General features: G+C 33.8%; 1 protein-coding gene across 1 annotated transcript in view; it reads right to left on the reverse strand.

Moving 5' to 3' along the window:
• Positions 1-900: 900 nt before the first annotated feature.
• ODR4 (odr-4 GPCR localization factor homolog) overlaps positions 901-27,911 on the reverse strand; it is a 39,470-nt gene continuing 12,459 nt past the window's right edge. Inside the window, exons 6-14 of the mRNA XM_079697820.1 lie at positions 27,166-27,202; positions 26,113-26,253; positions 25,014-25,109; positions 23,521-23,589; positions 19,696-19,824; positions 18,671-18,767; positions 11,307-11,492; positions 2,341-2,451; positions 901-1,139 (exon numbers count right to left, since the gene is read on the reverse strand). Of these exons, the coding sequence (XP_079553946.1) occupies positions 1,072-1,139; positions 2,341-2,451; positions 11,307-11,492; positions 18,671-18,767; positions 19,696-19,824; positions 23,521-23,589; positions 25,014-25,109; positions 26,113-26,253; positions 27,166-27,202 (934 nt within the window). The 3' untranslated portion in view covers positions 901-1,071. The remainder of the gene's footprint in view (positions 1,140-2,340; positions 2,452-11,306; positions 11,493-18,670; positions 18,768-19,695; positions 19,825-23,520; positions 23,590-25,013; positions 25,110-26,112; positions 26,254-27,165; positions 27,203-27,911) is intronic.

Genomic DNA, 27,911 nt, shown 5'->3' on the forward strand with positions numbered 1-27,911 from the left:
GACCTTGGAAAATTGAGTCCAAAGTTTATATCTACAGGTTCTTTCTCAAGCTAGCTAGTTTCACCTTGCATCTGGTGATCTCCAGCCATGAATAATATTGCTTATCTTAATCTATGGGAATCTGGGGTCTATATCTTGTTTCTGCCAGGAACTATAGGGTATTACAAACTGAGGCCCACTTCAACTGTCCTGAATGGGACATCTCAGATTCAGATTTATCTCCTTGTTTCTGGTCTAAGGAAAACTGCATATGGCAGTGCTGCAATTGGTATTTGTCACCCAGGCAACCACTGTCAACCTTATGCTTAATATAGCTTTCACAATTTCCAGATCAAAATGTGTTCATTTTGTCAGGGAGAAAAAATAGAGGTGTAGTTCTTGGAGATTTCTCCTACTTTCTTTGAGCCTATTAATGTATTCAAAAGGAGATTTTATTCAGGATCTAGTTGTTTTGCAGTACCTAATATATTACTGGAAGCAAAAGTCTTATTTAACATATTAGGTTATGATATACTAACCAGAGAAAGCTCATGATTTATGACAATTCTTGCTGATTCAAGAGGTCTGGAGAGGTTTCCTACCCCTCAATTGGAACTCAATCAGTATTTTGGAATCAGTATAGAAAGGTCCTAAACTATGAACCTATCCAATAAGTTTTTGCCCCACTTTGTAGAAATTTCTCCTATTGTTCTATTACTAAGATATTCAGTCAACCCTGACTATTCAAATTTCCAATGTCCTGATCAATATGTGGTTGTCAACAGGACTAAAAATCTATGAAAATAAACCACCATTTTGAACATTTTAAAAAATAGATAATAACGATTTGTTACATGCAACTTCCACCTAGATTCATAACTTTATTCTTGGAAGCCTGAGCCACCTATAATATAAGCAGGGCTAAACAAGGCAGCTAGTGATTTCATTTTAGTCAGAAACACACCTAATAGGCATTATGGCAGCAGATCTGACTGCTATTGTCTTAGACGCAGATGGATTGTTTGCATCATTATTATTCATAATTGTTGGTCAGTGTTCTCTGGATGATCAGGAAGCTCTTTGTGCCTCACCCTAATCACTGAAGTAATGAAAGGAGATACCCGCAGCAAGGGCTGCAACTGCAAATGCTGCAATCACACCTAAAAGTAAAACAAACACAAAACAAATGGAAATGGAATGAGCAAAAGAAAGGCTTAAGTGATCCTAGGCTTTGAAATGCCGGTAACTGATGGGCCTAAACAACAAGAACAACATACACACACAAATACATATACTTACACACACATATACAGGCATGAAAAGCCAGCAAAGTCTTAGAGGAAAATATAGCAATAGGTTGAAAATTATATTTTACAAAGTTGGGCTGGTAATCATATACTTCACCATCTTTGTTAACACCTTAAAATAAAAAAGTATCTTTCTTATACACGAGTGCACTCACACACATCTAAGAAACAATCTAATACATACTTAAAAAGGCTTCTATAAATATTTATACTGACATTTCAGCTGTCTCATGCTACTTAGCTTAAACCAAAAAGACATCTCCAATGGGCAGGAGTCCTCAATAATTACCATGCGAAGTCATTTATATAGCTATTGAAAACTACAGAAACTAAAATCTAAGAATTATTAAGCTTGGGTTGGTAACTTTTAATTTTTTTTCCTGAGTATTTTAAGTTAAAAAACAACAACAAAAACAAAACTGACCATAGTAGTCCAGACATACACATACACACACACACACAGGTACAAAGAATTTAGGTAATTAACTCAACTTATGAGTAGGTGACATGAAAAATAACCAAAGTTTCTGGCTTCTCTCAGTCATTCAAAAATCTTAATGCTTATAAAGCATTTCTCAAATTGGCATTCAACTAAATAACAGTCTACATGTTCTTTGATCAATAAGTCTGAAAAATGTTAAAGTGACTGCCACACTTCTTGGAGGCTTTAAAATACTAAAATGCATTAGAATTTCCAGACTTGAATTTGACTTTTTTCATAGAGCACCTATGAAAATCTTCCACAACAGCAATCCTGAGAACACCAGTTTGGAAAACACTGGCCCTACTATACTAATTGATTCCCAAAACTCAACATGTGTTTCTTCTAAAAACACCAAAACATTTAATAGGAAGTGTCATCTTTTAGGGCACTTGAGACAATGCTTTATTTATAAATCTTTCTATCTCTCAGGGCGTACCACTTTCCATAATACTCAATAAATACTAGCTTAATCTAGCTCTTTTAAGAAATGAAATGAAAATAATTTTAAAGTAACAAGAAAACTCAAATCCAAAATACCATCTTTTCAATGTTATAGAAGAAATATAATACCTATGTTTTGCTGAATTTTCAACACTATTGTAGTTTTAATTGGCTGTTTTGGTGGTTCATCATCTGTGTTGTCCAATGAAGCGTCAGTATTCATAGAGGAACTTACACAGGCTGCAAGAGGATAATAAAAATAAATCCTAAATAAAATGAGAATAATTACCACTTAAAAATGAGTTTTAAAGAACATTATAAAAAACATACAGTGAGCTCCGTTTTCCTTCAACTTGACTTTTTTTTTGTTTTCAACTTGACTTTTTAAACTTGCTCTTTATCAAATGCAGGCGAATTAAATTTCATGGACTATATATCAAACTGATGTACTTTTAAAAATACTTTATGGGGACTTCCCTGGTGGCGCAGTGGTTAAGAATCCGCCTGACAATGCAGAGGACACGGGTTCGAGCCCCAGGCCAGGAAGATCCCACATGCTGCACAGCAACTAGCCCTGTGTGCCACAACTACTGAGCCTGCAATCTAGAGCCCGTGAGCCACAACTACTGAGCCCACGTGCCACAACTACTGAGGCACGCGCAGCTAGAGCCCGTGCTCTGCAACAAGAGAAGCCACCATAATGAGAAGCCTGCGCACCACAACGAAGAGTAGCCCCCACTCTCCACAACTAGAGAAAGCCTGCGCCCAGCAACGAAGACCCAATGTAGCCAAAAATAAATAATTAAAAAAAAGAAAAGAAGGATTCAATTCAATGACCTCAGCTTCTATCTTAAAAAAAAAATACTTTATGTACTTTTATAACTGATCAAAACCAAGGAGCCACAGAGCCAGTTCTAAATGACTCCCACAAATTATAATCTGATTACTATATGGTAGTGGAGGTAAATGATACCAAAAATCAAACTAGATAGGACAGGGTAAATTTTGCTCTTAATTGGGATTAATTTATAATATTCTTATTGATGGTTTTGGCAATTAATAATTTTAAGTAATCAGTAATAATAAAAGTAGGGATCAGCAAACTGTAGCCATGGGCCAAAGTGCAGCCCATGGGCCAGACCTTACATGCTCTGCAAAGCCTAAAGTATTTACTATTTAGCCCTATACAGAAACAGTTTGCTGACTCTTGATCTAACCTGAATTACATAAGCAAATTGGGACCATAAGTTTGACCTTAAAACAATTCAATGTTAAGCAAAATAAGTACATTATCTCATTTATAGTTGGAAAATAAAACCTGGGACATTAAGTGCGTATTTGAGGGTCATAGGCAACAGAATGAGGATTCAAATACAAGTTCTCTTTCTACTTCATTATGGTGACAATAATTTGCGTAGGTTAGCCAAGCTGAATTTATTTAACACTGACTAAAAGTGTCTGAACTGAAAACATCCTTAGGGATCACACAGACCAGTGGTTATCTTTTTTTAACTAGTGCTAGAAAATCTGACAGAAAATCCCAGTATGTAAAATAAATGAAAGCAGAATTACTCTGGTTGAAGCAGGGATGAAGGACTCCTGGAGCCATACTCCCTCCTTCCCCTAAGAGGTGACAGCAGAGTGCTGTTCTATAGAACTCAAGGGAACTATGTTTGAAAACAACTGCAGTTGATCCTTAAACAACATGGGTTTGAACTGCATGGATCCACTTACTTATACGCAAATTTTTTTCACTAAATACACACTATATGATCCATGATTGGTTGAATCCATGGATGGGGAACTGCCCATACGGACAGCCAACTGAAGCTGTATGTGGATTTTCGACTGCGCGAGGGTCAGTGCCCCTAACCCCCATATTGTTCAAGGGTCAACTGAACTTCATGTTGACCCCTTTATTTACAAAGAAGAGAAGAGAACCCCCAGAGTGACACAGTAAATACTACTGTTTAAATTCAAAGTAAAATAGCTTATTGCTTGGATTTAAAATATCTTTTATAGACATCTTTGTATCCCAACATACTGGCATATGCAGATGTGCTCACAAGGATGACACATAACTTACTGAAATAATTATCTGTGGTACCGAAGTGGATGAAAAAAATGTGCCTGCTTCTCATCAACTTCCCATGAAGAAAAGTTTGCCATTTTGAGAAATAATCTTTAGTAGTCACCTCATTAGGATCAAGGCAAAACTGTTCTTTTTTTCCCTCTTTGAGCATATGACTAAAGTACTTTAAAAACAAACACAAAACGTTTTTCTCTTTTGTTCTACTCCCATATCAAACTAGTCACAAAGGCCAACAAATTCTCATGAACTGTCTCCAGAATTATTCAGTCTTCCATATTTCTACAGCATCCAGTTTTCTCGGGGGCCGTAACACTTTACTCCTAGACTACATTAGCCCACCAGCTTAAAATTTCCCCTAACTTCATCCATATGTCTAAAAGTTGAATGGAGAGTACAATTTTATTCACTTTAAAAACATACACTCACACACACACACAGAACTTCGGCTTTTTCTTTTAGCAAATATCACTGCTAAAAAGCTTTTTCTTTGGGCCACTAAAATCCTTATCTCAGATAAAAACAAAAATAATGGATGAAGCATGAATTATACCTATTTGCTACAGGAAATTTTTTACTTTTTTACTTGAGTACCTATAGATAAAAAGAGTACAAAAATGGTTTTATTTGTCATGACATATTACTCACACATTTAATACTGATTTGTTATTTGTGAAGAAGAGCATGCTCTAAGAGGTCAAGTCCTCTGTATAAACAATTTACTTCTATTTAAAAAAGACATTCCATTGTTCTGCTATTTCCATTTTAAAATCTGTCATTCAAAATCATATTGATTTGATACAAAGCTGAGACAATTTTACTGAAGCAGAGCATTTTTCAAGGATGAATAAATCCTTACCGTAACACTTCGTTTGTGTCTGGTTTTGGTGGGGCCATGTAGAACTTAATTCAAATCTCAGATACTGTCATTTTTACCAATACCTAATGTCATCTGAACTTTAAATGCAAATAACATGTGATTCAATAGGAAATTAGATCTTAACCATTCCTTAAAACCAGGTAATTTTGACTGCAGACAAATCTCGAATTATTCATGTAAGAAATCAACCTTTCTTAAGCAACTGTCAACAAAGGAGAAGACAAGGGCCATGATGAATGCACGCTAAGTTGTATATATATTCAATTTCATTCCAAGCTGCTAATAGGTAGGACTATTTAGAAGCTTAAAATGAAATGTTAGCACTTGAACTCCTTAGTTAGGTATCATCTTCCAGATCCCTAAATCCTAAGTTAATGAGGTTTCACTAGTCAGTGATTTAGCCATTAAAATACATCTTCAGCATTACCTTTTTTCCTTTATAATTAAATTATCAATGTTTAACCAAGCAATGAAAATTAATTTCACCTCTGATATCAAGACAGAATTGGCAAAGATGGGTTTCACCAGATTTTAAATGTGTGTCTCCAAATTTGCTGATACTGTGGATAAAGTATATCTGAATTATTAAGTTAATATCTACCAGGAGATGACTAATACATTTAAGAAATTTTAAAGCCATAGTTATCCCTCACCTTAAGTGAGTCATTTTGACAAACAAATTGTTCTTCATTTCTTAAGTCATTTTAAAGTATGTTATTTTAAAATACTTACTTGGCAAAATACGTATTTTAAACATAGCAACTACATTACAGAACAGAAATAATTAAATAATCAAGCAAATAATAACATCAAATACTTGGAAAATAAAGCTAGATACTTATAACAAGTTTAACAATCCTAAATATACAGTAATTGATTTCAAGTTTGAATTTGAACATTTGAACTCCACTTTTCATGGTTTATTTTACCTGGAAACCCTAATTTCAAATAATTAGGAAAATCTATGCACACTACATAGCATTACTCTTATACTTTAATGTTTTTCATTATAATTCAGAAGGTCCATTATTTAAAAGTTTTATAATAATTCTAGTAAATATCACCTTACATTTATATATCTCTTTCTGCTTAGAAAGTATTTTCCCTAACATTTTTACTAAATTCTAGTACCAACACCAAAAGAATTTGGGATTCAGAGAGGACTTGTTCAAGGTTATACAGCTGTAAGTGGAAGACCTGGACTCAGTTAAAACATCTTGGTAAAATTATGCATCTAATATTTTTGAATAAATTAATAAATGAAAGAATAAACGCAAAAGTGAACATAATTCTAAACCAACAGAATGTATATGTAAAGCACTTAATTTTTCTATTAAAATGTTTGTTTTTACCCTATCCCATAATTTGGAATGTGTTATTTTGCTACTAAATAACTATATCATTCCTTCTAATTCAACAAATACTTGATGAAGCAAAAATAATTCTAGACAAGTCTTATTCTTGGTCACAATAAATCTGATGCCAATGTTCAATTCCTAAACAGCGTAGAGTTACTTTTACTGTATTCATCCTTGAAAATGAACTCAAATGTTACCTGCTCTGTGAAGCTTTCTCTGAATCACTTACAGGGATAATGCCTGTGCTAAATGTTCTGATAATTCTCTGTTCATTCCCATATTATGGAACTAACCTCTAGTTAAAGTGAAATATAATAGTAATAATAAAGAAAAAAAAATTTTAAGAATTTACTAAAATTTGAAAATACTAATGTCAAACCTTTCTTACTATAGATTACAGGTTACTGCTAACCTACCATCAAAATATTTTTTCTGATTCAATTATTAGCCAAATCACTAGAGACCCTAAAATTATGATCATTAATCTTGATGTTCTTGAGTTCTTAGTTACTCTTTGGACCTTACTACATGCCCTGCAATAATTAATAATGCATACAATTCTATCTTCCAAGTCAGATTATAGGCTTCTTGAGGAAAGGAATCTGGCCATTGATTTGTCATCTATGTAACACTACCTTGAACAGAGCAAATGCTTAATAAACATCTAACAAATAGACATACTAAATGTTATAAACTAGAATTAATATTTACGGGGCAATAATTAGTGTTACATGTTGTCATATGTTTTTAATGTTCTATATCCCTTAAAACGTTCTGAACTATTGAGCCATAGAGCTATGACCATTATATCCTTTTTTTTTTTTTTTTTGCGGTACACGGGCCTCTCACTGTTGTGGCCTCTCCCGTTGCGGAGCACAGGCTCCGGATGTGCAGGCCCAGCACCCATGGCTCACGGGCCCAGCCGCTCCGCGGCATGCAGGATCCTCCCGGACCGGGTCACGAACCCATGTCCCCTGCATCGGCAGGCAGACTCTCAACCACTGTGCCACCAAGGAAGCCCCGTTATATCCTTTTAAAATCTTCATCATGTTCAGTGTAGTGCACTACACAAACCTTAAGAACCTTATATCTCGCTAGGCATAAGCTTACAATTTTTCAAGTATTAAAAAAAGCTGTGCTATAGTTCCTAAAAATGACCTATTCAGTATATGTCAGTCAGTTAGGAACAAATATTTCTGAATACCTATCATGTTTTAGGCATGGAACTCAGACAGAGAAATAAATACTCTTGAGAAACTTGCAGTCTAATATGAAAGATTAATATTAAACATGCAACTGATGAGTTCAATAATTACAAGAATGGAAACTAATGCAAAAAAGCAGCAAAAAACTGTGATTAAGTATAATGAAGGAACTCACCTAGTCTGAGCACATAAAAGTATCTACCCAGGTTAAAAAAAAATTATATTTAGCTCCTTGAAGACAGGATCAGTATCTTATTGAATTTTGGTTCCCAAACCCTAAGACTGACAAAATCAATAATTTGTTCAGTCAACAAATATTTACTGAGTACCTACAATGTGTTAAGGCTAGGTTCTTAGGAAAGTGCTAGAAATGACAGCAGTGAGCAAGAAAGGAAAAGTCCCTTTCCTTGTGAACCTTATGAAAAAATCAATAAATGTTTGCTGAAATGCAATACAAAATTGTTTCATACAGGTTTTAATTTATTAGGTTTTAGTTTTACTTGGGGGAGGCTGTCAAGCAAGGCTGCCATAGTTGCCTCCTTAAGAATGTATTACAGTGGTGAAAGCTACTTGGATTTTTATTTTAATCTGTCTTAGCAATTTAAACAATAGATATTAATCTCTGTTATTGATTGAGATTAATAACTATAACTATTTTTAAAGTATTACTTATAAAGTATTGAATAAAATACAAACTAGTCTATAAATGCTTATGTTTAAAATATGACATAAAATTAAACAAGATAAAAATATTTCAGACAGATGGTAGTCTTAAAAAAATCTAAATGAAATCTCTCTCTTCCTATTCTTTTATATCTGATTTTTAAAGTAAGTTGTGAATGGGGCAAGTTTTGCATATAGTGCTTCCCTTAGTCATACTTAATTCAGCAATGTAATATGCACTAAAAGTGTGACAAATAATTCAAAAGAATATGAAAACTATATATGATAACAGATCCAAGCTTCTAGCCAACAAGTGAGAAATTACACTGACATAAGATGAAATTAAATGAGGATAATGTAACATCATTTATTTAAGTTAAAAAAATTGTTTTAAATGATGGAATTAAGAGGGCTAGGCTAAAATAAGTACCTAGATCATGGAAAGTAATAACCCTATAGTCTGTCCTGGTTAAGTGTCACAGAAAGGCAGCAAAACAAAACTGTCGGAAAAAAAGCAGACTCTAAAACCAAACTGCCTAAGTTTAAATTCCAGCTCCACCATTTATTAGCTATGTAACCCTGAAAAAATTACTTGACCTTTCTGAGCCTTAATTCTCTTATTGGGAAAACTGAGCTAACAATAGTATAATAATCATTATAGGGTTCTTATAAGGACTAAATGATTTAGCATTTGTAAGGCTCTTAAAATGGTGCCCGGCACATAGCAGGTTCTATAAAAACAATAGCTAATATTATTAAGAGTATTAAGTTCAATTCAGGGTAACATATTTCAAGAAAGGCAAGCCACACTATACTGATATTTTTTAAAGCATTTTTAATCCTTCTTAGGTCACCAATCCTTTGAAAGCTATAGATCTTTCCCTTAGAAAAACATTATACAATTATGTTCAAGCGGTTTAGGGATCTCCTGACAGCCAACTATGACCCCAAAATTTTGGACACCACAGGTTAAAAATTTCTAATCTAAAGGAAGGTAAACAAGGTGGTAAGGAAAAATGAGGAGGTCTAGAAACTGTAATAATGAGAACAGTTAAAGGTATATGGGAGTATTTGGCTTTGAAATATTTAGAACGTGACAACTGCCCTCAATTTAAACTTAAAGCAAGGCCTCAATAAAGAAGCAGTACAGTTGACACTTGAACAACATGGGTTTGAAATGCACAGGTCTACTTATACTTGGATTTTTTTCAATAAATACATACTACAGTACAACACAATCCACGGTTGGCTGAATCTGTGGATGTAGAACTGCGGATATGGAGGGCCAACTGCAAAATTATACATGAATTTTCGACCACATGGAAGTCAGTGCCCCTAGCTCCTGTACTATTCAAGTGTCAACTGTACTCATGTTTAATTGCTCCAGATTACTGAAAAAGTAGAGGTTTCAGGAAGGCAGACTCGAATTCAGAATAAGGAAGAAAAAAGTCTAAATACCCATAGATTTCAGTATTATATGAAAGAGGATGAACCAGGTCAACTCTAATGATCCCACATAAAACTAATTCAAGTTATCAATAATAGAGTTGGTCAAGAACTACTGTTAGGCACTAGTGACAGAAGTAAACAAAAGCAAACAAAAATCTCTGCCCTCATGACTCTAAGATTAGTTGGCAGAAATAGCATAGTCGCTAATCTGGAAAAACATATTTCACAAAGTAGCAAACATATCTACCAGTCTACTCCAAAATCTATCACTTAGAGAATATGCTATAGCTATATCTTTAAAAATATTAGTTTTCAGGAGACTGAAACATAGCTGCAGCTTTAACATCTTTTACTGAGTAATTTAGAGGGTTTTTTTTCCCCTTTAAAACAAACTTACTATTCCACATGATTAATATGAACTTGAAGTTGTTGAAAAAACAAGCCTGGTGATCTCCAACTAACCTGAGGCTTTACTGACAGATTTGAAATTCACAAACCAAATACTTACTTGATTCACCATAGAAACAACAGGACTCAATCACTCTACTCTTGTGGGGAATGGGAATTAGTTAAGCAATAGAAGAATAACTAAGAAATTAGAATTAGAAAAAGGACTTAAAAATGGTTATATTCAAATTTCATAAACATTTATATTCAGAAGCAACCTAAAGACTTTCTACTATGATATCAGAAATTTCAAGACTGATAAATGTCTAGATACTCAATATTTATTGATACTTGCAAATAACTACTTTTACCACATATTTTTAAAATGTTTCAGGAAGACTATCAAACACATTTATTTATAGACTCATTTTCATATCCTACTCTCACTAGAAACAAAAACAAAGCAAAGCAAAGCAAAACAAAAAAAACCCTTTTAAAATGTAAGATGAAATATGAAAGTAATGGTTAGGGGAAGAATATGTGTTACACAATTACATAGTATGGCAAATCTATGCTCTGTAAAAATAATCTTGATCTAATTTTTGGAACTGCCCATTTTAGCTTAGTATCCCAATTATATGAAGGGAATAGGAAAATAACAGCAAATAGTATGGAGATGTTTAATAAAGTGTTTTTAAAAACTTCTGTAACCTGATGCTTAACCAAATAATTAAAATAACAGATTTTGAGAAAACTTCTCTTATAATAAAAGAAATCCCTTAAAGCTATATATTTCTACCTGTTTAAGACTGAACTTCTTTTATGAAGATCTACTTGGTAGGCTTGGAAAAATCTAAAGTTATCTTAAATTTTGGTACAATTTTCCAGGAAAACACTGCATGTTTATATACTGTGTAGAAAAATAGACACATTTTTAAATGCCTCGAAAGTATCAAAGAGAACTAGCTTTAAGGAAATCTAAAGACATGATACTTAAACTAGATGTCCCATAGGTAACCTCAGCTATAGACTAATCTGGTTCTTAAATAACCTCATAAAATTACCTGTGTTTATTTCCTCTGCAATTTCCAAATCTTCTATTTGAATCATATGATCTAACATCTCTATAAAATGGTCTCTAATTTCTTCAGCTGACTCATCACCAAATTTATAATCACATAACATTACAGTGGATCCCGGAATGGGGACAAAAACTCGGTGAGGGAGGATGTGGAACTCTTTTTCAGAATCTAAAAGGAGAAGAAACAATATCAGTATTTAGACAGGTCTGTCACTGGTTATCAGTGATAAATATTGTATAAGTATATGAAAGCATATGCCAAAAGAAATAAAACCTTAAAAGGTCTTTTCATTTTCTAATTGATCTAGAACAAAATTGCTTACTGAATTCTTTAACTCACTACCTAAGGCCTCTGCAAGGGACATAAATGATCCTCCCATGAAATATAAACTCACCACTGCCTTCAATGTGAAAACATTGTTGATTATACATTCTTATATTATCCACTGTCCTATGAAAGAATACCTAGGAGATAATTTTGTCTCAGAAGTTGTTTTTCTTGTTTGCTTTAACCTTACAAGTACTGAATTTTCTAAACAATTTTTCCCTTTTTCATGCAAGCTTATAGAGCCAAATTAGTGGCTCACCTACATCAAGTGTATAGGTCGTGATAGCGTTCATTTCTGTACTAATCTCACCACTGACTTCATCTTACATGATGTAGCCCCCTAATCAAGCATGTGTAGGACATTAAGATACACATTTTCTGTACTAATCTCACCACCAGCTCCATCTTGCTTTCTTTTTCATTTTCCCTTTGCCTCGTTCTCATTATTAATACCTACTTTACCTTCTTAACTTGTAATGCCTTTTTGTAAATAGCCTTAAATCATTTTTAGAAAAAATAATCTGAACCTAAGTAAATAATGAATATTTCATTCTTCTTTCAACACACACATTTCGCTCAATTTCTAACATAAACGCATAATTATTGTTTGGCTCAAAACCATGACTCTGATGACGTATCAACAAAGATAGAGATTTTGTGTAAAGAATGACTTTTTTCAGCAATGGATATGACTTAAAAAGCTACCAATGTACAGACCAAGTAGAAAACCAGGGCTCACTTTAACAGTAACCTACCTTTCCTTGTCAAGAAGCAAGTGGTAGCTTTATATAACTGCAAACAGATGACAATGAAGAATGCCTTAAGTGTCATTGGAAATGCCATGACTTAAATATGTGTTCCTGCCAGATTCTGCTTAATATATTGTTTTCAAATGAGAACTGGAGAATTTTACTCTTTGACCAGACTGCCTCCTAGCTGTAAAATTGTATTACTGCAACTTGTCTTATAGCATGTAAACTGTCCACACATTGATATTAGGAATATAGTATTTTATTTGGGGTCATAGTTTCTTAAAACAGGTTAAGTTCTAAACTTTCAAAGGTGGCCTAAGTGTAATTGGCATGCAAAATTCTAAAACAATTTCAAACTGCATTAATTCTAGGTTTACCTGAAAAAGAGACAAATATGCTTGCTTATAAAATCAAATGTTAAAGAATTGGTTGCAATGAACTTATATTACTCATTAAAAAAAAGCCCTTACAATTTTCAAGTTAAAGTTAAATTAAACATTTATTATCTAAATAAGACCAAGTTTTCCAGATGGTCTGAGGTTTAAAATGGGAGAGGAAAGCTTTAAAAAAAAACATACATCTTAAAAAGTACTCAAAAAAAGAATCCTTTAGGCGTATTCCCATAGCAGAGTATTTAGTTCAAAATTATTTAAATAAGTTCAAAACAGAGAAAAAAATTTAAAGTTAAGCCAATATAATAAGAATTGAGATTTTGCTAGTTAAGTATAGAATCCTAACTCATACTGGAATATTATAGAAAATTTTGTAGAATAGGCAGTATCTGAGCTGACTCTTAAAAGATAAACAGACATTTGCATGAAGGGATGAGAAGCGCGATCCAGAGAGTGGAACCATGACTACAGGCAAAGAGGAATATAAATGTTCCGAGAGGACAGGCAGTATGGATGGATGTGGATGTAGGGATGGAAGGTAAGAGATTTCATAGTTGATGACCCCAGTTTTCACAATGAGTATGTCATCTACTGAGAGTAAGTTGGGAAGGACTGAATGCAGGCTGATAGAGAATAATGAAGAAAGTCTGGAATACTTCTTAAGGGAAAGAAAAGGGGAAGAAGACCAGAATAAGTAAAAGGACTGATTGGAGTTCTTATTTTATTTATTTATTTATTTATTTATTTACTGTCACCTGAAGTATTAAGTTCTTTCATCTGGATAGCCAGAATTTAAAAACTATGTTTACTTTAAAGATTAAGAATGTAATGTTAATATGCCCTTTGCAGACTCCCTTATGCATGCAAAAAATATTCTAGTTCAGGTAAATTTCATGGCATGCATTCTAGATTTTACCATATTACAAACCTACAAGATTTTACCAGTATATAAGAAGCATAAGCAAAACAAATATCGTATATTAACACATATATGTGGAACCTAGAAAAATGGTACAGATGAACCGGTTTGCAGGGCAGAAATTGAGACACAGATGTAGAGAACAAATGTATGGACACCAAGGGGGGAAAGTGGTGGGGGAGGGGTGGTGGTGGTGGGATGAATTGGGAGATTGGGACTGACATATACACATTAATATGTACAAAATAGATATCTAATAAGAACCTGTTGTATAAAAAAATAAATAAAATAAAATTCAAAAAAAATAATACTGTATTAGCTATTCTAGGTCTTGTGCCCCTTCATATAAACTTTAGAATCAGTTAGTTGATATCCATAAAATAACTTGCTGAGATTTCGAGAGGAATTTCATTCAATCTATAGATCAAGTAGGAAAGAACTGACATCTTAACTATATTGAGTCTTTCAATCCATGAATAAGAAATATCTATCCATTCATTTAGATCTTTGATTTCTTACATAAGAGTTTATAGTTTTCCATATACAGTTTCTACGTATATTTATTAGATTTATACATAAGTGTTTCATTTTCGGGGTCCTGTTGTATTGTATATGTTATTTTTTCATTGCAAATTCCAATTGTTCATTTCCACATATAGGAAAACACTGACTTTTGTATATTACCTTGTATGCTGTGACCTTGCTAGGTCACTTCTTAAAGAGTTTTTTGTATATTTTTGTGACTTTTCTAGATAGTCAATCATGTTATCTGAAAAGTTTTATTTTTTCCTTCCCTATCTGTATATATTTTGTTTCCTTATTGCACTACCAAGGACTTCCAATAAAGTGATGAATAGGCAATAAAAAAAAATGTCCTGCTGGGATTTTGATCTGCTGATGTTGAATGTATAGATCAATTTGGAAAAAGTTGATGTCTTAATAACATTGAGTCTTCCAATCCATGAGCATGGAATCTTTCTCCAATTATTAGGTCTGTTCTAATTTGTCTTGGCAGTGTTTTGTAGTTTTCAGTACATAGATCTTATATATATTTTGTTAGATTTATCTCTAAGTATTTTATGGTTATTTGAATGCTATTATAAATGGTATTTAATTTTTTAAAAATTTCCAGTTTTTTCTTACTATAGAGAACTATAATTGAGTTATGTATATTGACCTTGTATTCTGGGACCTTGGTAAATTAGTTCTAGTAGTTTTATTTTTAAAGATTCTTTTGGATTTTGTATGTACACAATCATGTCACCTGAGAATAAAGACAGTCATTTCTTCCTTTAAAAAAAAAATAAAGATAAGCTAAGTAAAATGAGGACTAAATTTAAGACCTAACAATTGGGTGTATATATACTCAACTTCAAAATTTACATGTTCGTATTATTATACATGCAATATATTTTTTAATCTTGATATCTTAAGATCTACTAACATGTTGCTGCAATAATTATCCTCTTGCTACAGCTCAAAAAATGTATACTTACACTTGGTTCATTTTTGAAATATAAGGCTACATTCCACAAACCTTAAAGTTAAGAAAGTTTAAATACAACCATCATTAAGTAATTCTCTTCCTTCAGTACCTCCAACTTAATAGTAACTACTACTTGATGAGGGCTTGGCCTACCAACCTGTATTAGGGACTTTAAAAACATCATCTTCTTTCATCTCACAGGCTCGAAAAATAGCTACTATAATCCCTGTTTTTCACATAAGACAGTGGATGCTTAGACAGGCTAAATTATTCGCCTGAAGTCACTCCAGTAGTGTTAGAATAGACACAGAACCCAAGAACTTCAGTCTTTGCTCTTTCCACCAAACTACACTGCCTATTCTCTCTTCCCACAAGCTCAAAGGCCACTCAATCATCAGTGACAATATTCTTTCATTTTGTAAAAATGTAAGATTAGATGATAACATTGACTTCTAATATATCAAATTTAATGTATAAACAACTGTTGTTAGAATTAATTAATTTTACTGATTGGACGTCAGCAAAAATTTCAAAATACTAATTCACTAAATAGAATACTAGAGCAGTCATTTGATACCCTTTTTATGAAGCATTTGTAATGGAAAGGAATATTTAACTAATGTGTGTGCTAAGGTAGATCTTTGGCATTATTGGTGGATATATCCCCATGTCCCAGAAAATCCTAAACACAGTTCAGTTGTAACACATACTGTTACTCAGAAAGTGAAGTAGTGTTTAATACCATAAGAGTTATCACACACACAAAGTCAAGTAGCAAAAACAAAGCCATAGAGATGAGACTGCTAGACTAATTGGGTGGCTAAGTGACCAGGTTTTACATACTTCCCAAAACAAAATTCTCAATCCAATTGCTGCGCGTAAAATTCAAATTCATGTCTCAGCAAAACTATACATTATTAGTGGATGGGTTATTCCACTAATAATAACTTCAGGGTTATTTGTGAAGTACATGAAGGACAAATGTTAAATCTGGAAATTCCAGGTATCTATCATACTAGGAATAGAAAAAAGATTATAATCAGTCCACCAAACCTGATATACGGGCTACTATAACTAAAAGAAGTTAGTTATACACAGGAGCTATGCTTTTCTCCTATAAAAATAAACATATTCCCTTAACAAGCTAATAACGTATGTTTCAATTATATACATATTCAACCGTGAGTTACAAATCCACCTGAATAGTAGAAAGGCAGATAAATGTGTAGCTTCAAAAAGCATACTCAATATTATAATTTTCTTTTTGAGTAAAACAAAATTTTTCTAATACAAAATTACTGAAAAGGTATAAATTGTTCATGTTTCTCAAAAGATGGAACAGTTATAAAAGGTTAAGACACCATGACCCAGCCTTTTTAAAATCTAGTAAAGTCTGTTAGAGAATAGATGAGAAGTATATAAACTACTACACACACACACACAAAAATTGGAAAGAAAAAGAAAGATCAATTACATATATACCTATTAAAGACTCTATTATACATAATGGTCAACACTAATAAATTAATGGCTTTAAAATGGTTAACACAGACAGTCTCTTCCATAAGTGGTGGTGGGAAAACTGGACAGCTACATGTAAAAGAATGAAATTAGAACACTCCCTAACACCATACACAAAAATAAACTCAAAATGGATTCAAGACATAAATGTTAAGACCGGACACTATAAAACTCTTAGAGGAAAACATAGGAAGAACACTCTTTGACATAAATCACAGCAAGATCTTTTTTGATCCACCTCCTAGAGTAATGGAAATAAAAACAAAAATAAACAAATGGGACCTAATGAAACTTCAAAGCTTTTGCAGAGCAAAGGAAACCAATAAACAAGACGAAAAGACAACTCTCAGAATGGGATAAAACATTCACAAACAAATCAACGGACAAAGGATTAATCTCCAAAATATATAAACAGCTCATGCAACTCAATATTAAAGAAACAAACAACCCAATCCAAAAATGGGCAGAAGACCTAAATAAACATTTCTCCAAAGAAGACATACGGATGGCCAAGAAGCACGTGAAAAGCTGCTCAACATCACTAATTATCAGAGAAATGCAAATCAAAACTACAATGAGGTATCACCTCACACCGCTCAGAATGGGCTTCATCAGAAAATCTACAAACAACAAAAGCTGGAGAGGGTGCGGAGAAAAGGGAACCCTCTTGCACTGTTGGTGGGAATGTAAATTGATACAGCCACTATGGAGAACAGTATGGAGGTTCCTTAAAAAACTAAAAATAGGGCTTCCCTGGTGGCGCAGTGGTTGAGAGTCTGCCTGCCGATGCAGGGGACATGGGTTCGTGCCCCGGTCCGGGAAGATCCCACATGCCGCAGAGCAGCTAGGCCCGTGAACCATGGCCACTGAGCCTGTGCATCCGGAGCCTGTGCTCCACAACGGGAGAGGCCACAACAGTGAAAGGCCCGCATACCGCAAAAAAAAAAAAAAGAAAAAAAAAAAACTAAAAATAGAATTACCATATGATCCAGCAATCCCACTACTGGGTATATACCCAAAGAAAACCATAATTCAAAAAGACACATGCACCCCAATGTTCACTGCAGCACTATTTACAATAGCCAGGTCACGGAAGCAACCTAAATGCCCATCGACAGACGAATGAATAAAGAAGTTGTGGTACATATATACAGTGGAATATTAGCCATAAAAAGGAATGAAACTGAGTCATTTGTTGAGATGTGGATGGATCTAGAGACTGTCATACAGAGTGAAGTAAGTCAGAAAGAGAAAAACAAATATCGTATATTAACGCATGTATGTGGAACCTAGAAAAATGGTAGAGATGAACCAGTTTGCAGGGCAGAAGTTGAGACACAGACGTAGAGAACAAACGTATGGACATCAAGGGGGGGAAACCGCGGTGGGGGTGGGGATGGTGGTGTGCTGAATTGGGTGATTGGGATTGACATGTATACACTGATGTGTATAAAATTGATGACTAATAAGAACCTGCAGTATAAAAAAACAAACAAACAAAAAAAAACAACTAATACTAAACTTTCTTTGGGTTATTTGTATGGAAATATGTTAATATAAATGTTTCAGACATTACCTGCAATTTCTAAAAATCTTATATGTTCTGGTATAATGTTATAAGTCATAATTTTAGTTATTTCTTTAAAATGTATATCTCAGAAATAACTAAAAAAAAATTGGTAACAGCTTATCTATTCTGGCAAAAATTCACACAGAATTTTTCTTTTTAAATCCTCCCTGAAATTATTAAATGTTGACAGATTTACTATTACAAGGTGTTCAAAAACTTTTTTTTAGGTGGCAACTGAAAATTTTCATTCAGTAAGAAAAGTAAATGATTACATATTGTTTTAAAAAAGATATATGCAGTTAAAAAGATATTATCTATTATATCTTGACATCTTAATATAGCAATTGAACACATGCAAAAAAAGTACTTAATATTATACTCATAACTTTTTTTTCTGGAATTTCATTCAAAAGCAGATCCTCAAATAGTATTTCACAACGATCAGCAACTGTATTCAATATATCTCTTTTCATGGCCTATGGAAAACCAAAACAAACCACAATAAGAAATAAAATCCATTTCTTTAAATTTGCATTATTTTATTACGAAAACCTGCCACATAAATGACTTCCCTGTATAATCATGTCCACTAAAATAACTAGTACGTCATTCCATTTGTCCATTTATGTAACAGGCTTATCTATACATTAATAGTTTAACAGCAAATTTACCCAGACTTCATCTAAACAGTAAATTTACTTTTTTTTTTTTTTTTTTGCAGTACTTGGGCCTCTCACTGTTGTGGCCTCTCCCGTGGCGGAGCACAGGCTCTGGATGTGCAGGCTCAGTGGCCATGGCTCACGGGCCCAGCCGCTCCACGGCATGTGGGATCCTCCCGGACAGGGACATGAACCCATGTCCCCTGCATTGGCAGGCGGACTCTCAACCACTGCGCCACCAGGGAAGCCCAACAGTAAACTTAAACCAAATAAATGAACAAAATTTTGCATCTGAACAAATAATGCTAGTGGTCCAAATTAGAAAATGCATAACTATGACAAAAGTGCCAGTCATCATTTTTTAAATTTCTAAATTATATTGATTATAGAACAATACCTAATAGTTCTTTGTAGGTGTACTTTTCCTGTTATTTAAAAAGTTCAATTTCCCTCAGAAGAAATGATTTCAAATATACTAATATGTTACAACTGTGGAATACTTAATACACTTGTATAATCATCACTTCAAAAAGGTATAAAAATAGACACTCTACATATGAAAATCTTGGGACCAATTACCTGGTACATTTGGACTGCCCAACAGACTGGACTTTTATCAGTTAAAATCAAATGAATAATTATGAAATTTGAGATTGAAAAAAGGTAAAATTTTAAGATTTTTCAATAATTATGTAAACATGCTTCTGTTTTTCATATACCAGTTATTCCTTTTTTTTTTTTTTACCTGTACAGCATCTTTAACCTTGGGTTTATTGCTATGAATATAAGCTCTGCATTTCACAGCACCCTTAAGGTTTACAGAGCCACTGCAGATCTGGACTGTGGCTGTGGATCTGTGGTCTGAATTCAGAAGCTGAAAGACAAAATCTGTTTAGATTCTAATAGCCAATGACTAATAATTATGTGAAACATTTAAACATTATATATGTGAGTCATTTCATGAAGCAAGAAGGAATTTTTAACTGAACCAGGTGTCTGAAAATATTCCCCATAAATTTTTAAAAGGACTTCATATTTCTCCTTATAAGTTACATGTTATTTTCTGAGTATTTTGAACATACTCCGAAATTAAATACACTACATCTAATTTTTTTCTTACTAATATAACCATCTAAAGTACCAATATTCATTCAATATGTTCATTAAACATACATTATTTGCAGATTACTCAGATAAGTACTATTAAGATGAAAAGATGTAAAAAGAAGATATGATCTAGTAAGAGAAGGTACAGTATGCAAGATTTGCACAAAAATAACTGGAATACAAAGCAGGATGTGATAAATATGATAAAATTACAAGCAACATATATAGCCACTCATTTATTTATACATTTTTAACTCATAACTTTTTTTTTTTTTTTTTTTTTTTTGCGTTACGCGGGCCTCTCACTGCTGTGGCCTCTCCCGTTGCGGAGCACAGGCTCCGGACGCGCAGGCTCAGCGGCCATGGCTCACGGGCCCAGCCGCTCCGCGGCACGTGGGATCTTCCCGGACCAGGGCACGAACCCGCGTCCCCTGCATCGGCAGGCGGACTCTCAACCACTGCGCCACCAGGGAAGCCCTTTAACTCATAACTTTTATAGACTGAAAGTAATGTTATAGGCTTCACAGCAGAAAAAAAGCAAGTCAACTATGCCCGTCACCAGAAAATGATACCAGTGATTGTCATTTTCACCTCACAGACCCATTCTTATTTAATCTAAGTAGAGTTAGTTTATGCTTGGTTTTGAGCTTTTTCACAGACATTTTTAACCTTATCATTTCAATAAGTGCCAAAACAAGGAGAGGATCGAAACTTTGAAAGTACTACTAGAGGCCCATAAAATCACACTGGAACCAAAAATTATGATTAAAAAAAATGGACATGGTAAAAATATATGTTCTAAGTGTACCTGAAATAAATATTCAACAATAGGGTCAATTCTGAAGAAAAGAAACAAATCATACAACTTGTGACCAGTGCTAACTAACCATGTGCCTAGGCAGTAAGAAACAGTCAGGAAGTGATGAGGACAAATGGTGAAGAAATCAAAAGACTTGAATATGCAGCCACTGAAAGAGCATGAATAGTCAACGCCTAATGTAATTCAGGCAAAGGCTAAATTTTTTTTAAGAATTTAAACTTAAACATAGTCAAGGTCTTGGTAAAAAATTTGTCACAGACCAAATAAATAGTCCAGAAGATTCCAGGTCCATGCAAAAATGTCAATCATCAAACCAAGCAAAAGGGTGACGATGCCGATACTCTATTTATAGCCTCTTATGATACTTGAAGAGATCACTGATATATCAATAAGTGGAGTGGAGGAGGAGTAATGGGCTTCCCTCATCCACTAAACAGAACTTTACTATAGAAAAATAATGCTCTATTTTATATACTTAATATCTAACTTACAATACATATTATATAACACATTTATAGCATATATATTATATATGCATAAATTAGAACATTATTTTCCAAATGGACTAGACTATATATATAAAAGACTACACACACACACACACACACACACCAAGGAAAAGACTTTTTAAAGAATAAAAGGACTGCTTCACTCCTTTTCAGTGGAAATGTATCTGGGCTCTATACAGGTCAACTCGCCTTGGTTTCTTTGGACTTAGGAACAAACTAGCTACTTTGGGAATCTAACCTATTCATAAGTGGAGGAACTTTTGTGATGCTGACATGATATTTTGGAAAAGGAAAGACCCCTCTGGTTATGGCAACCAAATGAAACCTTACCGAAATGGTAACATTTGGGCTAGATCTTCATGTACAGAATAGGAGTTTGACAGTCTGGATGATAAGGGAAAAAAATGGCACTGGTAAGACAGATGGCTCGGGAAACACACAGAACTTTGAAGGCATAGAAAGCATACTTCTAGAATAGTAAGTTAGAAAATAACGGAAAGGCATGTTGAGGCCATGAAAAGCCTTGAATTAGACTTTTCTAACTAGTCAATATAGAGCAATTAAGGAATTTTAAGCAAGCAAAGTAACACAATTGGTGTCTAACCCTTATACACAATAAATACTAACTGAAAAAAAAACTAATAAGTAAATGAACAGTGAATGAATGCAAACTGTGATTCAGAAAGGATAATCTGAGGTAATATGCAGGATAGATCAGAAATACGCAAGATATTCCAAGAGATATACAAACAAAGGTATCAGGATTTCGGAGAATGAATCACTTTGGATAAGAATGAATAGATGGAGAGAGACTAGTTAAGAGTTACTTGTGATAAACTAGGTAAAATAATTATGTTGTAAGGCTAATGGCACTAGGACTATAAGGAAAATAAAAGAGGAGCTATGCTGCAAAGAAAAATTCAACAAGACTTGATGAAGGGTGACTGGGAGGAAAGTGGCATCAAATACTTATTGACTACTTATTATATATTGGTCATTTTAAAGTTTCCAGCTGGCTGACCTGTGCAATTATTGACAAAAATATATGATACCATATACTATTAATTATAATAAATTATCTCATGATATTATCTTCTACTCTTCTCTCTATATTCCCACCCTCTACACATCTTCTAACTGCAATTTTATAACTAAAATAATTTTAACTGAATTGTTTAATAAACCGAGAGGTCACATAAGCATAACTAGTAAAAAACATATAGGTAGAGGAATAGCCTTAAAATAAAGAACACTTCTAAAATCAAAAAGAGGAAAACTGAAGACTAAAAGTACTTTTAAGATACTGAGAAGAGAAATTGAGAAATGTTTAGTGGCATAAGTCCAACAACAATTTAGTAATGTTCTATTGCTAAACACAGAAAAGGAAAAGAAGAAATTAAAGCATCCTCATATGACAAACTGCTTTTGGGTCTATTTTATTCAGTTAAAAAAATATATAAGTCCTGGTAGTATTTCCCTGTTTCAACATTTTCAGTATAATATTGAAATGAAAAGTTTTCTAAAAACATGGATGTACTTTATACCCTATCTGGCCTCTAGGATAATTTCCAGCAGGATTAAAATCAAAAGTATGCATACTTTTAGGAATAATTATGCAACTTTAAATTCCTGAAGAGAGATGTGTACTTTAAAACAACCCATATAAAAACATAAACCTTGCTAATACTGTGTGGGTTTTGTCAAATCAGAGGTATAAATCTGCTTCAAATTAGGTATATAACAACTCTCGGCACATCTGTGCACACATTTTATTTTTAAGTTAAGAATTGCAACTTTGCTCATAAAACTTACAACACCAAATATCATACACATGTATATATGTATATGTGTGTACATATATATGTGTATGTATACATATATACATTTTTTCCTAATTGCTATCTACTTGATGTTAAAATTTTAATAGGCTTGAGGCAATAGACCCAAATAGATTTTATTAAAATAATATTTCTTGGGAAAAACTTTCTTAGAACTGAACATTTTTATAGTCTTTTATGTCTCTAAAATTCTTAGACTCTCTAACATAACCATAAAAACAGAAACAATTTCATTAAGCTTATTCTAAGAAATACTTTATTTTAATTTTAGATAAGGAGTATGTTAAAATATTTACCAACTGTGTTAGCACTCTGACATCAAAAGAATGATTAGTTGCTTGAGTATTTCCTCTAGAAGATTTTTTCTGAAATAACATAAAAATTTTAAAAATTAGATTGTTGAGGTTGGAGTGGAACATAAAAGACAATTTAGGGACTATCCAACATACACTAAGTAACTCAGAGGGAAAAATGGTCTTATTATTTGTTTTATTTTCGCTTTTTCTATAGATGTGTAATTTTGTGTAGTCTACATCAATCAACGTGCACTCTTTTTTTTTTTTTTTTTTTTTTTTTTTTTTTTTTTAATAGTGTTTATTTTTACTTGTTGACAGTTTGCTTTATCTATTTATTTATTTTTGGCTGTGTTGGGTCTTCGTTTCTGTGCGAGGGCTTTCTCTAGTTGTGGAGAGCGGGGGCCACTCTTCATCGCGGTGCGCGGGCCTCTCACTATCGCGGCCTCTCTTGTTGCGGAGCACAGGCTCCAGACGCGCAGGCTCAGTAATTTTGGCTCACGGGCCCAGTCGCTCCGCGGCATGTGGGATCCTCCCAGACCGGGGCACGAACCCGCGTCCCCCGCATCGGCAGGCAGACTCTCAACCACTGCGCCACCAGGGAAGCCCAACGTGCACTCTTAAAAACCATTAACCTCCTACTTTTATTCCTCTAAAGCAAGGATTGGCAAACTATGGCCTATGGGTCAAATCCAGACTGCCACCAGTCTTCGTAAATAAGGTTTTACTGGAACACAACCAGGATAAGTCATTTACATATTGTCTATGGCTGCTTTCATGATACAACAGCAGAGCTGAACAGTTGTAAGAGAGAACACATGGCCTGCAAAGCCTATATTTACTATTTGGTTTTTTACATTAAGTTCACTGATCCCTGCTCTAAAGGGAGAGATCACCAAAGTTCCTCTTCAAATCAAAGATATTTTAGAAGCCTGTATAGACCCCTCCTATAAAATGGCCAAACTTAGTTTTTAAACTGTTATCAGGGCAGAACATGACTTCAGGTTTTTTTTTTTTTTTGGGAGGGGGGTACGTGGGCCTCTCACTGTTGTGGCCTCTCCCGTTGCGGAGCACAGGCTCCGGATGCACAGGCCCAGCGGCCATGGCTCACGGGCCCAGCTGCTCCGCGGCATGTGGGATCTTCCCGGACCGGGGCATGAACCCATGTCCCCTGCATCAGCAGGCGGACTCTCAACCACTGCGCCACCAGGGAAACCCATGACTTTAGTTTTAAGCAAGCAATTTACACTGTAGAAATTAGATGTTATTTAGATGACACTCTCTCCTTTAGGTTTCAAAATTCCTATGATTTCAGAAATAATCTCCTATCATTTTCTGAGAAAAACATTTGCACTTTAGTTTAAAAGACCTTAGAAATAAAAAGTAGATGAATTGTTTTCATGAAGGCAAGGCCTAAAGAACTAAAGATAAGTCATCTTTTATTTTTCCTTAAGCACAAATAATTTCGTAAGTAAGATGATTTTCTCTTAACTCACCTGTCCTTCTAATAGGTCACAATCTTCATCTTTAACTTGTCCATTAATCAAATAAATACTATTTTCTATTTGCTTGGCCCAGTGTATAAGTCCATTCTTAAAAGAAACACAACATGGATATCATTCAAATATAATGCCATCTCAAACTCCCTTGAGTCTACTTTTTTCTACCTACTATACTGAAATATTAAAAATCCCTAAGTATCAGCAATGTGGCATTTAAATTCAATATCATAAACAACAAAAAAGTATATCCCCAATATTTGGCACTTTACCCATATTTAATAATAGTTTTTCTAATCTTTTTCCCAAACTAACATTTATGTCACAGACCTAGGAGACTTAATAACCACAGTCAAATAAAATTCAATAATTCCTGTTATCTTAAAAAAAAGTGAGAAAAGAGCCTCAAACAAATATATAAAGCAGTATTAAAGAGGAAAAAATAAGCAAGTTCCATTTACCTCTTTCAATAGGAAAAAAGAAGAGAAATAAGTTATGAACAAAAGAATGGTATACAGAAATACAAAAAAGAACTGGAAGATGGAAAACAAAACTAAAGATGAAGATAGTTCCCTGTGCTATGCAGTAGTACCTTGTTGTTTACCCATTCTATATATAACAGTTTGCATCTGCTAATCCCAAACTCTCAATCTATATTCAACACCCTGTGATAACCCATAATCGAAAAGAATATGAAAAAGAATATATGAATCACTTTGCTGTATAGTAGAAATTAACACAACATTGTAAATCAACTATATTTCAATAAAATAAATTTTTTAAAAAACTAAAGATGAAGAGAAAGCAAAAAGACCAAACAGTACATCTTCCTACATAATTATATTTTACAATGTACATAATTACATATTAACAAATATTTATGGAGCACTTATTATGCTAAATACATTAGTATGATAACAATGTCCCACCTCTAATTTTTTAATCTGGGTAGAGTAACAAATTAGTTACCCATAACAATATTATTATAATTAGAATGCAGTTTTTGAGGATTATAAAATGAATGGCATAGACAACCAGAATAAAGGCAGATCATCTATTCAGCAATCACTAAAGAAAATTCATTTGACCCTGATACCTTTGTATTTTTCTCCAGAGTATAGCTGACAGAAGTAGTAGACAGTGGGACATGAATATTAATATATACTGTACACTCTAAAGAAAGCCATGAAGCTGATAGTCCATTTTGATACTTCCAATCTGCTGGTTTTGCAGAACTCTTTAGCAAAGGGAGAAAAACATAAAATATGTGATTTACGTAAAACACACGGAGCAATAAAACATCATAAAATGTACAACCCAGTAACTTATACAAGCTGTTATCTAATATATTTGGCCAAATTCCTTCATCAAAGGGTAATAGGTTAAAACTAAATAAAAATAAAGCATGCATTAAAAGTTCAGTATTCTTCAGCACATCCCAGGCAATCTTGGTAACTCCCTCGCCCAGTGAAAGGCTTGCTTAAAATCCTGACAAGTCCTCTGGTCCTGTAGTTCCCATCTGTAGCTTCACCAGTGTCAATTCTGAAGCTTCTGATCAAGAGTAAATAATCACTGAGCAAATACTAGGTGCCAGACATTTTCCTTTCTGTCCTATCCTTTCTAACAGAATACTGCATTACTTTTTCACACTGCTTTTTTTTTTTTTTTTTTTTTTTTTTGGCCACACTGCATGGCCTGTGGGATCTTAGTTCCCTGACCAGGGATCGAGCCCATGCCCCCCTGCAGTAGAAGCATAGAGTCTTAACCACTGGCCCACCAGGGAAGTCCCTCACATTGCTTTTTAGACACCTTGGCAAAATGTTAGTCTGGATTCTACTGAGTACAGACAGCTTGTTTACTGGGCACTGTGGCTCCCACAAGCCTAGACACTTTTACTGCTAGCCCCTCAAATATAATACCAGACACATAAACAAGGTAGGGAGAGCTTAACAAAAATATTTTAACAATGAAAAAAAAATAAATTGTCCTGTCTGTAGTGAAATTAATCATATTTCAAAATAAAAAACTACAGGTGGTTGTAGACATTAATAGGAAGAGATAGCACTGAAAATTATTAAAACTAAAAATTGAATTTTATTTAAAAATAGTTTGCAACACAGAAAAATCTTTAAAGAGCAGTTTTTCTTACCTTTGGATTGTGGATATCATAAGTTCGACAAAATATTCTTTACTAATTAAGGATAGAAATAACCAAAAAAATAAAAAATAAGAAAGCAATTCTTGATAATCAAAAGAAAATAAACCATCAAAAAATAAAGTATATGCATCCAAGAGTTTTTACAAAATCATACCACTTCATGGCATGACACTTAAAGATATGTATACACATATATATTTATGTATATGTTTGTGTAAATACATATACTTACATATATACAAATTCCTCTGACTATAATACTTGTGGTACTTTAAACTATTTCCTACTGCTTATAAATCCTGCTAATCACAATGAATAGAATGATAGCTCTTACAAAACTGTCCTCAAATACAGACCCTTTTTAACAAATAGGAGTGCTGTTCTGAATGAAGTCAAGCCTGGGAATGTTTATTGGGTCAAAGGGTCTGTACATAAAACTTTCTAGTTAAATACCAAAGGAGTTAACAGCCCACCTTCTACAGGAATGATCACTTTTTGAATTTTGCCTTTTTGCAGGTCCTAATTTATTGGGCCCTTGCATTGCTTCACTCCCTTGATGAGGCTGCCTCATGCTTGGGAGGTACTTGCCCTGGTAATATGTAGAGGAAAGAAGCTAAGAAGGCCCTATAACTGGCTTTTAGTGTCACTTGATCTTGGCCAAAGATATAAAAATTGCCGGCTCGTGCACCTGTGCTCTGCATTGAACATTTTACCTATAGGAACTGGAGGTAAACAAA

This window comes from Hyperoodon ampullatus, assembly GCF_949752795.1.
Source record: "Hyperoodon ampullatus genome assembly, chromosome: 2".
NCBI lineage: Eukaryota > Metazoa > Chordata > Mammalia > Artiodactyla > Ziphiidae > Hyperoodon > Hyperoodon ampullatus.